The sequence below is a fragment of the Oncorhynchus keta genome, chromosome 14 (assembly GCF_023373465.1).
Source record: "Oncorhynchus keta strain PuntledgeMale-10-30-2019 chromosome 14, Oket_V2, whole genome shotgun sequence".
NCBI classification, from domain to species: domain Eukaryota; kingdom Metazoa; phylum Chordata; class Actinopteri; order Salmoniformes; family Salmonidae; genus Oncorhynchus; species Oncorhynchus keta.
In genome coordinates, this window is record NC_068434.1 from 24,028,579 (window position 1) to 24,040,954 (window position 12,376).

Sequence of the window (12,376 nt, forward strand, 5' to 3'; positions counted from 1 at the left end):
CTTTGGAAGTATGCTTGGGGTCATTGTCCATTTGGAAGAACGATTTGCGACCAAGCTTTTACTTCCTGACTGATGTCTTGAGATGTTGCTTCAATATATGCACATAATTTTCCTTCCTCATGATGCCATCTATTTTGTGAAGTGGACCAGTCCCTCCTGCAGCAAAGCACCCCACAACATGATGCTGCCACCCCCATACTTCACGGTTATGGCCAAACATTTCTATTTTTGTTTCATCAGACCAGAGGACATTTCTCCAAAAAGTACGATCTTTGTCCCCATGTGCAGTTGCAAACCGTAGTCTGACCTTTCTATGCTGGTTTTGGAGGAGTGGCTTCTTCCATGCTGAGTGACTTTTCTGGTTAAGTCGATATAGGACTCGTTTTACTGTGGATATAGATATTTTGTACCTGTTTCCTCCAGCATCTTCACAAGGTCCTTTGCTGTTGTTCTGGGATTGATTTGCACTTTTCGCAAACAAAGTACGTTCATCTCTAGGAGACAGAATGCGTCTCCTTGCTGAGTGGTATGACGGCTGTGTGGTCCCCATGGTGTTTATACTTGCATACTATTGTTTGTACAGATGAGCGTGGTACCTTCAGGCGTTTGGAAATGGCTCCCAAGGATGAACCAGACTTGTGGAGGTCCACCATTTATTTCTGAGGTCTTGGCTGACTTATTTTGATTTTTCCAAGAGGTACTGAGTTTGGAGGTAGGCCTTGAAATTCATCCACAGGTATACCTCCAATTGACTCAAATGACGTCAATTAACCTATCAGAAGCATCTAAAGCCATGATATCATTTTCTGGAATTTCCAAGTTGTTTAAAGGCACAGTCAACTCAGTGTATGTAAACTTCTGACCCACTGGAATTGTGATACAGTGAATTATAAGTGAAATAATCTGTCTGTAAACAATTGTTGGAAAAATTACTTGTGTCATGCACGAAGTAGATGTCCTAACCGACTTGTCAAAACTATAGTTCGTTAACAAGAAATGTGTGGAGTGGTTGAAAAACAAATTTTAATGACTCAAACCTAAATGTATGTACACTTCCGACTTCAACTGTATACTATCATGTCTACTTGTTCTTGCCTAGTGGTCAACCCCAGGGCTGCAATCTTTCCTCCATTACTTACCTGACAACAGAGTATAGCTCTAAACTATGAGGTCTCTGACATGGGGTGAATGGAGGGGAGGCAGGGGATTATTTGAGTAAATTTACAGTATAGTGTACGGTATACTACTGTATAAGGAGGAAATGATACATGCTTATGTAGGGCAAAATAAAGAAGCGGGACAAGAGTTTGGTTCCATCCTGCTTCAATAATGTAAACACGATGATGATGATGGTCATCACCAGGAAGGTATGTATGCTATTCAAGTAGATTGACATGGCCACCATAAGATAGTTGACCTCAAGTAGTGATGGACTGGGGAGCAGACATAACTCCTAAAACACATAAAGGAGCACATTGAAACAAACAAGGGGCAGACTAAGAGTAAGCTCCCTGCCATTAACAGGTTAGGAGACATTGAAAACAAACACAGGTAGAAACAAGAGTTGATAAAGACTGACAGAGGAGAAACATGGGGCGACACACATAACACAGAAACCAAATAACTTACTTCACTGAGAGGAGAACTAGAACTAAAGAAGACAAGGGAAAGACCCAGATGTTGGTATTGAACTACAATAAGGAGATTTAGTACTTGACTTTATCTTAAACACGTGTGTGTGTGTGTGTGTGTGTGTGTGTGTGTGTGTGTGTGTGTGTGTGTGTGTGTGTGTGTGTGTGTGTGTGTGTGTGTGTGTGTGTGTGTGTGTGTGTGTGTGTGTGTGTGTGTGTGTGTGTGTGTGTGTGTGTGTGTTCTTTGCCTCTCCAGCTGCTTGACAGTGGCATCTGGTCCTGTGGCACATGGTGGCCATTACAGAGCTGCTCAGATGGAACTGCTGACTCACTGAGCGTCAGCGACAGTTTCTAGTGGCTTTGCTGTGGGTCATTAAGACAGGGAGTGAGAACGGCTTTCAGTATCTCCCCTACAGAACGTCTGCTCTACACAGCAGGGGCTTGCTGTTAACCCAGCCCAGCCCAGTCCAGCAGCACAACAGACTACCTCTGAGTGGTAAACCCAGTATAGGCAGGAAGTCATTCTTTAGAGAGGGAGAGTCACGAGGATTCACTGGTCCATCATGACAAACATATGTAGATACAGCATGAGCATACCATCTCATGACACCCATTACTGAGGCAGGCTTCCACATTCATCTGCAACAGTTCAACACAGTGGAAAACTCATAATGGTATGACACCATGCTCAGTTGGGAGTCAAGGGGGAGATGGAGGAAGGGGGGGGTAGCCTGGTGGTCCAGTGTGGGCTTTAGCCAACTCCTCTCTGTGTTCGTTTCCAGCCAAGCCCAACATTAAAGGCATGATAACAATAGAAGAATTGGCTACTGTACATAGTGAATGGGACCCGGGCTAGGGAGGAGGAGGAGGAGGAGGGTGATGAGGTAAAGTGTAGCGGAGAGTAAACACTCACAGTGAATTAACGCTGCAGACGGACGAGCTGCAAGAGAGTGCACCTCGACTTTGCTTTACAAAACTGCACATGCAAAAAAACAAAAGTTGGGGGAGGGAGAACAAAAGAGGGGGAGAGTTCAGGGTCAGAAGGAGGACAGGACACCCTCTTTCCATCTATCCACCTGTCTGTCCCTGTACTTTCCTATTAGAAGTCAACTCAATGGGAGTCTTAGTTTGAGACCAGCAGACTGAGGAAACAAAGGAATGATAGTAGCAGTTTTGAGATGTTCAACCTCCAAGACAATAGTGAATATAGTCATATCTCGCAATGCAGAGACAGAAAATTCTGTGCAAGAGACTTATAGGTGCCATGTTTCAAGTCCAGTTACATTACATTTAGAATTAGTTTGAGGAAATATGGAGGAAAAAAATACTCAAAACAAATATTAATAAGGTTCTCAAATTGATGGCTACATCACATGTTTAAAAAAATATAAAATAAGATAAAACAGTGCCTTGAAACATTTAAGACAAAACATTTAAAACAAGGACAGAATCACATATCCTGCTACCATCTACTATGAAGACACTAATTGCAGATGTTATACATAGGTGAATGGCAGTACAAGGATATAGTGCCACATATAATGACTGATATGCTCAATATCTCATGTGGACTATCTATTTAGCTAGCTCAATTGACATGTTATGTTAAGTGCCTGTCACTCAAAAGAGATTAGTGGTGGGGTCCAACAATGGTTTACACCCCAGAACCATATGTCTGAATGTACAGCGTTGCATGCTCAATCTATGCTCATTGTTTATGAAATGACCTTGCTGGCATTGCCCTCTCCGATCCATGTTGGCCTGTGTACAGCATACTGTGTAGCCTATGTGGGGGTGGGAGCCAGAGTATTAAGGTATCTCTGACCCTTCTTAATCCTTTTACTAACTGCTTCTCTTACATTTACAACATTGAGCCCTACAGTGACTCAAAGAGAGAACACATGATCTATCAAAACATCAGACATTGGGAACAGAAGGGTTAAATCATTCGAAACACAATCAACAAAAAACTGGGCCTACAGACAGGATAATATAACTTACAGTATATTGAGCCGCAAACAACACAACATCTCATGTAGACAAACTAAAACGAATATAAAAGAGCATCTCTCAGGAGGGGGAGACAGTGTGGTGTGCTTAGAGGGGGGGGGATAAGCAGGGGGAAACTGGATCAAACGCCATATCATGACTTACGCAGTGATGGAGATGTTAGCTGCCGAAATGGGGCTGACCTCCTTCACCTCCTTGACCTTCTGGAGGGCCATCTTCTTAGTGATGGCCACCTCCTGCTCCTCCTCGTCCTAGGGAGTACACACACACAGAGGAAAGAAGATCACACAGGGGTGGGTAGGAGGGCCATCAATGGAGACATGATGATAAGCCCTGCCACAAGCCAACAAATCAATGTCATCAACTCTTTCTGGAGTGACCACGAAGATTTAAGCCTCTTCCCCATAGGTGAAATATTAATGGTCGAAAATTCTACAACCAGTTAGGAGATTCATTGCTTTGAGTTATTGACCAGGACAAACAGCAGTCATCCCAGAACAGCACCAGACGACAGGGTAAAGGAACTAGTAAAGCAAGGCACTCTATATCCTAATAGGAATATTACCTGTCTAATTCAACAAGCATCAATGAAATTCATTTCCATGAGTCGTTTGATTAGACAGCTGACTTTTATGATGGATCATCAGCTGAACTCTTGCTCTCTCTCTCTCTCTCTCGTTCCGAGGCTGGACGCCCTACTGTAATATGTACCATTACCTTTGTGAGCTCCTGTGCGTTTGCAAGGTTGTCAACAGCGATGGCCAAGAAGACATTGAGCAGAGTGTCTGATCAGTGAGTGGTCAGGTAAGTTCAAACAGTCAATCAATCAATATTTACATCGGATCCTAATCATCCTATACAGCAGAGCTTGACATTAACTATTTTTTGCCACTTTCCCTTCAGACAAGTAGGACTGATTTTTCACTTGCCCCCAAAAAAAAAGGTCTAACACCATTTTTACATAATTGTATAATGCAAGGGAGCACTTTACAAAATAAAATGCATTACTATATTTTTTACCATAGAGAATCAGACCAAAATGTAGGCTACATGCTGTCTATTGGCTTCTTTGCATATTCAAGCCTGCCTCAAAATACAACACTGACCCTTTAACACAAATCAAACGCATATATATTTGTCACATGCGTCGAATACAACAGGTAGACCTTACCATGAAATGCTTAGTTACAAGCCCTTAATCAACAGGTAGACCTTACCATGAAATGCTTAGTTACAAGCCCTTAATCAACAGGTAGACCTTACCATGAAATGCTTAGTTACAAGCCCTTAATCAACAGGTAGACCTTACCATGAAATGCTTAGTTACAAGCCCTTAATCAACAGGTAGACCTTACCATGAAATGCTTAGTTACAAGCCCTTAATCAACAGGTAGACCTTACCATGAAATGCAAGCCCTTAGTTACAAAATGCAAGCCCTTAATCAACAGATAGACCTTACCATGAAATGCTTAGTTACAAGCCCTTAATCAACAGGTAGACCTTGCTTACCCCTTAATCAACAGGTAAATGAAATGCTTAGTTACAAGCCCTTAATCAACAGGTAGACCTTACCATGAAATGCTTAGTTACAAGCCCTTAATCAACAGGTAGACCTTACCATGAAATGCTTAGTTACAAGCCCTTAATCAACAGTCCAGTTCAGAAAAAATAAGAGTTAAGAAAATATTACAATAACGAGGCTATATACAGGTGGTACTGATACCGAGTCAATGTGCGGGGGTACAGGTTAGTCAAGGTAATTGAGGTAATATGTATGTAGGGTTAAAGTGACCGTGCATAGATAATAAACAGCAAGTAGCAGCAGCATAAAAAAGGGGGGAGGGGGTCAATGCAAATGGTCCGGGTAGCCAGTTCATTAACTGTTCAGCAGTCTTATGGCTTGGTGGTAGAAGCTGTTAGGGAGTCTTTAACCCAATTAGTTCCACTATACCGCCGGCACATTTTGGACGAAGCCCTTTTAAACATTTTGTGTTTGAGCTACAGACCATTAGTTTGTGTGATAAACAGGGACAGAGCTAGAGAAGTGTTGGTGAGACAAGGGTGGATCCCGAAGGACTTTATACAAACATTTCCGTAGAGTCCAAATGGTTTGAGTTACAAACTGTTAAAAGCTATCTATGAAAATCTGAGACTCTCATGAACCTGCACATGTAACATGTTTTGTTTACAAGCTATACAAGAGTGGTTAGAAGGTAAGGGGTTCTTCTACATAGAAGATCATAGGAAAGTAAATGGTGCCGGAGGGGATGGCGGCTGTTTTACGGGCTCCTAACCAATTGTGCTATTTTGTGTGTTTTTTTTCCCACATTGTTTGTAACTTTTATGGTACGTAATGTTTCTGCTTCCATCTCCTATGACCGAAAATAACTTCTGGATGCCATAACAGCAATTACTCACCTCGATCTAAACAGAGATTATTTCTTTAATGAGTCTGACGCAAAGGATTTACTGCTGCTTCTGGACCAGGCCCCAATCCCCCTCATTCACATGAAGAGGAGACTGAGATACAGAGGCGCGGATCCGGGTGCCTTGTGAGAATTCGTTGGCGAATGGGTCACCCATTTCTACCCTCCTTCCTATGGGCCAACATGCAATCACTTGAGAATAAACTGGATGAGCTCTGTTCGAGACTATCCTACCAACGGGACATTAAAAACTGTAATATTTTATGTTTCACTGAGTCGTGGCTGAACTACAACATAGATAAACAGTTGGCTGGATTTTCTGTGCATCGGCAAGACAGAACAGCTACCTCAAGTAAGACGAGAGGTGGTAGCCTGTGTTTATTTGTCAATAACAGCTGGCGCACAAGCTTTTGACGTTTTGCTCCCCTGCGGTAGAGTATGTCATGATAAGCTATAGACCACACTATCTACCAAGAGAGTTTTCATCTATATTTTTCGTAGCTGTCTATTTACCACCACAAACCAATGCTGGCACTAAGACCACACTAACATAACTGTATAATGCCATAAGCAAACAAGAAAATGTTTATTCAGAAGCGTCGCTCCTAGCGGCCAGGGACGGCGCTCCTAATGACAGGTACAAAGCCCTCCCTCGCAATTCATTAGGCAAATTTGACTATAATTATATCCTCCCGATTCCTGCTTACAAGCAAAAACTAAAGCAGGAAGTACCAGTGACTCACTCAATACGGAAGTGGTCAGATGACATGGATGCTAAGCTACAAGACTGTCTTGCGAGCACAGACTGGAATATGTTCTGGGATATATCCAATGGCATTGAGGAGTACACCACATCAGTCCCCAGATTCATCAATAAGTGCATCGATGACGTCATCCCCACAGTGACCGTACGTATATACCCTAACCAGAAGCCATGGATTACAGGCAACATCCACACTGACCTAAAGGCTAGAGCTGCCGCTTTCAAGGAGCGGACAATAATGCAGACACTTATGAGAAATCCCGCTATGCCCTCAGACGAACTATCAAACAGTGAAAGCGTCCATACAGGACTTAGATTGATTCCTACTACACCGGCTCGGATGCTTGTTGGATGTGGCAGGGCTTGCAAACTACTATGGATCACAAAGGGAAATCCAGTCATAAGTTGCCCAGTGAAGCGAGCCTACCAGATGAGCTAAATGCCATCTATGCTCGCTTCGAGGCAAGCAACACTAAAGCATGCACGAGAACACCTGTCCTTTGAAAGGCAGGTCATGGCTCACAACAGCATCATCCCGGAAAACGTAGACCCATTCCAATTTGCATACCGCACCAACAGATCCACAGATGATGCAATCTCAATTGTACTCCACACGGCCCTTTCCCACCTGGCCATGTACTCCACACTGCCCTTTCCCACCTGGACAAAAGGAACACCTATGTGAGAATGCTATTCATTGACTACAGCTAAGTGTTCAACGCCATAGTGCCCTCGAAGCTCATCCCTAAGCTAAGGACCCTGGGACTAAACACCTCCCTCTGCAACTGGATTCTGGACTTCCTGACGGGCCGCCCCCAGGTGGTACGGGTAGGCAACAACACATCTGCCACACTGACCTTCAACACAGGGGCCCCTCAGGGGTGCATGCTTAGTCCCCTCCTGTAATCCCTGTTCACCAATGACTGCGAGGCCAAGCACGACTCCAACACCATCATTAAGTTTGCCAATTACACAACAGTGGTAGGCCTGATCACCCACAATGATGAGACAGCCTATAGAGAGGAGGTCAGAGTCCTGGCAGTGTGGTGCCAAAAAGTGCTACAGCTGCACCATTGAGAGCATTCTGACTGGTTGCATCACCGCTTGGTATGGCAACAGCTCTGTATCCCAATGTGGGGCCAAGCTTTCTGCCATCTAGGACCTCTATACCAGGCGGTGTCAGTGGAAGGCCCTACAAATTGTCATAGACTGTTTTCTCTGCTATGGCACAGCAAGCGGTACTGGAGCGCCGAGTCGAGGTCCAAATGCTCCTTAAAGCTTCTACCCCCAAGCCATAAGTCTGCTGAACAATTAACAAAATGGCTACCTGGACTATTTGATTTGACCCCCCTTTTTTACGCTGCTGCTACTCTGTTTATTATCTATGCACAGTCACTTTACCCCTACCTACATGTACATATTACCTCAATTACCTTGACTAACCTGTACCCTCGCACATTGACTTGGTACACCCTGTATTTAGCCTCGTTATTATTATTTTATTGTGTTATTTCTTTGTTTGTTAGTATTTAGTAAATATTTTCTTAAAATTGCATTTCACGGTAAGGTATCGGTTTGGACATGAGGCTGCAGCCAATATGCATATCACCTACACGTTGACATGTAGGCTTTTTATTTATGTACATGAAAAATAGATTTGAATATTATTCCAATGTTAGCCTCTCTGATCGGAGGAATTGTTTGACATTGTGATTTTAGTTCGATTTTTTATACTTTTCTTTTCGGACAATTTAAATCTATATTGTTGTCCAAGACAAGAGGACAAGTGTTAATGTCAAGCCCTGCTATACAGTATACACTGAGTAGACAAAGCATTAAGAACACCTGATCTTCCCATGAGATAGACTGACCAGGTGAATCCAGCTGAAAGCTATGGTTCCCTTATTGATGTCACTTGTTAAATCCTCTTCAATCAGTGTAGATGAAGGGAAGGAAACATGTTAAAGAATCATTTGATTGCGTATGTGTGCCATTCAGAGGGTGAATGGGTAAGACAAAAGATTCAAGTGTCTTTGGTATGGTAGTAGGTGCCAGGCGCACAGGTTTGTGTGAAAATCTACAACAGTGATGGGTTTTTCACGCTCAAGTTTCCCATGTGTATCAAGAATGGTCCACCAAAGGACATTCAGCCAACTTGACACAACTGTGGGAAGCACAGGAGTCAACATGGGCCAGCATCCCTGTGGAATGCTTTCGACTGCTTGTAGAACCCATGCCCTGACGAATTGAGGCTGTTTTCAGGGCAAAATGGGTGGTGTTCCTAATGTTTGGTATACTCAGTGTATATTTAAATTCTTATAGTGTACAAATCTGTGCCAAATCATGTTACTGTCACAGGCCTCGTGATGCTTATGGAGAAGTTATCATTACTCATTGTGTACTTATTCCTCGTGCTACTATCTTTTTTTTCTCTCTGCATTGTTGGGAAGGGCCCATAAGTAAACAATACACTGTTTGTCTACACCTGTTGTTTACGAAGCATGTGAAAAATACAATTTTATTTGATTTAATCAATGCAGGTCGATCATCTAGATAGGATACAGTTTCCAAACAGGGTGAGAACGATGAAGTAGATGGAGGAGAACATTCCCCACCGAACGCCCCCCTGGGACTCTATCCCATGATACATCACCGCATTCCAGTCCTCTCCTGTCAGAATCTAGGAGACACAAACATATTGTCACGGATTTAGCTAATGGTATTACAGTAATTACAATATAAAGTGATTTTCAAAAGGCAAACAAAGCACAACTTCATTGAGCATTTTATAAACATCACCTGGAAAACTGTGAGAATGGCTGCTGGAAAGTTGTCGAAGTTTGTTGTTGGTGTCTCCTCTTCAAAATTAAACCTGCAGTCGGAAACACAGATTAGAGAGGTTGCTAACTTTGAGCTATGCCTGGCTATCACACAGGTTCACACTATATTTGATAATCCCTCATCACTTTTGTGACCATTGAAAAATGTAGAAGAATCACACTTAGTAATAATATATTATTGCATTGCTCCAGCAACAATATTTATAGTACATCTTGCTACTGTCAGAGCCCTAACAGCTTGGTTGGCTAACGTAAACCTCTCCGTCAAGGCTGATCTCACAGCAGAACACATTCCTAGCTAATGGGGAGTTGAAAATACATTTATGCTAATCTTGATATTCTGTATTGCTATGTGAGAATCTACAGGGACCTCATTACACTTTCCAACAATGAGAGTGATGTAGAAAGCAAACTAAATGTGTCTTCTCTCTGCCTGCTAAAATCCTTGGTGCATATACAGACATTCATTAGTACATATCTCATTAGTTTCCCAACTAGAGAAAAGACAATACAGGTCAGCATAAAACCCTGTTTAATCCACCGTACAGTAAGGTAAAAATATGTGCAACTGTACAAGTGAATCATGATAAAATACCAAATATAATAGATAAATACAATAGAACACAATAGATAAAACAAGTGACTTCGGGTATAGTGTGCATCTAATACTGTATGCATCTCACTATGCATCTCACTAAATGTGTTTCTTTTCTTTTCACTGGAACAGGCATGATGTTAAATATACACTAAATGTACAAAACATGATTTATCCTTCTTTATATTTCTCAAACACGACTGGCATTTAGCCTGTATTTACAGTGCATTCGGAAAGTATTCTGACCCCTTGACTTTTTCCACATATTATTATGTTACAGCCTTATTCTAAAATGGATGAACTGTTTTTTCCCCCTCATCAATCTACAGCCATGATGACAAAGCAAAAACTGTTTTTTGTTTTTGAAATGTTAGCTAATTTATCAAATTTAAAAATAAAAAAACTTTACTCAGTACTTTATTGAATCATCTTTGGCAGCGATTACAGCCTTAAGTCTTCTTTTCTCTCTCTCTCCTATTGAAAAAGCTACGGTCTGGTTGAAATATTATTTATTATTTATTGTAAAAACAATCTTAGGATTGATTATAAAAAACGTTTGACATGTTTCTACGAACTTTACGGATACTGTTTGGAATTTTTGTCTGCCCCGTCGTGACCGCTCGAGCCTGTGGATTTCTGAACAAAACGTGCCAAACAAATGGAGGTATTTTGGATATAAAAATAATCGTTATGGAACAAAAGGAACATTTATTGTGTAACTGGGAGTCTCGTGAGTGCAAACATCTGAAGATCATCAAAGGTAAGCGATTCATTTTATTGTTTTTCTGACTTTCGTGACCAATCGACTTTGCTGTTAGCTGTTTGTAATGCTTTGTCTGCTGAGAGAGAAGTCCTTACTTTGTTTGCTTTAGCTGTAAAGCTTTTTTGAAATCTGACACGCCAGGAGGATTAACAACAAACTAAGCTGTGTTTTGCTATATTGCACTGGTGATTTCATGAAAATTAAATATTTTTAGTAATTTAATTTGAATTTGGCGCTCTGCAATTCAGTGGATGTGGACGAAAATGAACCCGGTAACGTCATGGGTGCGCCAAGAAGTTTTTAACACTGCACTAGAAGGGCTTGAACAACACATATGCTTTAACAAAGTTAACCATTTTCACCGTAGTGTCCAAAACATCTTTCAAGCCATCAGGCATTCCTTTGGCAGCAAGAGTCTCTCGATGGATGCTGCAGTGTACCCAAGTGGCGTCAGGAGCAACTACTTGCATGCGCGTTACCACTCCACTATGTCTCCCTGTCACTACTTTTGCGCAATCAGTACAGACACCAACACATCTTGACCACCAAAGTCCATTTGATGTCACAAAGCTGTCCAGTGCTTTCAAAATATCCTATCCTGTTGTCCTGGTTTCCAGAAGAGGATGTCTTCCTTAATTGACCCCCCATAAACGTAACGGACATATACCAGGAGCTGTGCCAGGCCCGCCACGTCTGTTGACTCATCCAGCTGTAACGCATTGCATTAACTGGCTTGTATGCAAAGCAGTAATTGTTTCAAAACATCTCTTGCCATGTCACTGAAACAGTGTTGTTTGATGGAGCCATTGTCTGTATAGTTTTTTGGGCCTTTTCCCCCAGCATTGTACCAGCCATATCCGCGACAGCAGGAATAATTATGTCGTCCACAATAGTATGGGGCTTGCCTGTCCTAGCCACTCGGTAGCTCACCATATAAGACTCATCCAGCCCCTTCTTATTAAAGGTATCTGTTGCTTTTATACATGTCTTACCACTCAAAAGTTGTCTTAATTCTCACTCTTATTTTTCAAATTGGCATGTTTTGTTTCTAAATGTCTGCACAAGTGTGAAGGTTTCATCGAGTTGTGAGATAGTACTTTTGCACATATAACACACTGTGGCTGAGGAAAGGCACTACTCCCATCTGTAGTGCCTTGCGGTCGGAGGCCAAGCAGCTGCCACACCAGGCAGTGCTCTCAATGGTGCAGCAGTAGAACATTTTGAGGATCTGAGGACCCATGCTAAATATTTTCCATCTCCTGAGGAGGAATAGGTTTTGTCATGCCCTCTTCACGACTGTCTTGATGTGCTTGAACCATGTTAGTTTGTTGGTGATATGGACACCAA

At 42.1% G+C, this 12,376-nt stretch overlaps 1 protein-coding gene across 1 annotated transcript in view; it reads right to left on the bottom strand.

Annotated features, from left to right (window-relative positions):
- The window catches only part of LOC118394045 (voltage-dependent N-type calcium channel subunit alpha-1B-like), a 159,819-nt gene that overhangs the window by 46,031 nt on the left and 101,412 nt on the right, over positions 1 to 12,376 (bottom strand). Inside the window, exons 15-18 of the mRNA XM_052461385.1 lie at positions 9,631 to 9,703; positions 9,394 to 9,511; positions 4,359 to 4,426; positions 3,786 to 3,892 (exon numbers count right to left, since the gene is read on the bottom strand). Coding sequence (XP_052317345.1) covers positions 3,786 to 3,892; positions 4,359 to 4,426; positions 9,394 to 9,511; positions 9,631 to 9,703 — 366 coding nt within the window. The remainder of the gene's footprint in view (positions 1 to 3,785; positions 3,893 to 4,358; positions 4,427 to 9,393; positions 9,512 to 9,630; positions 9,704 to 12,376) is intronic.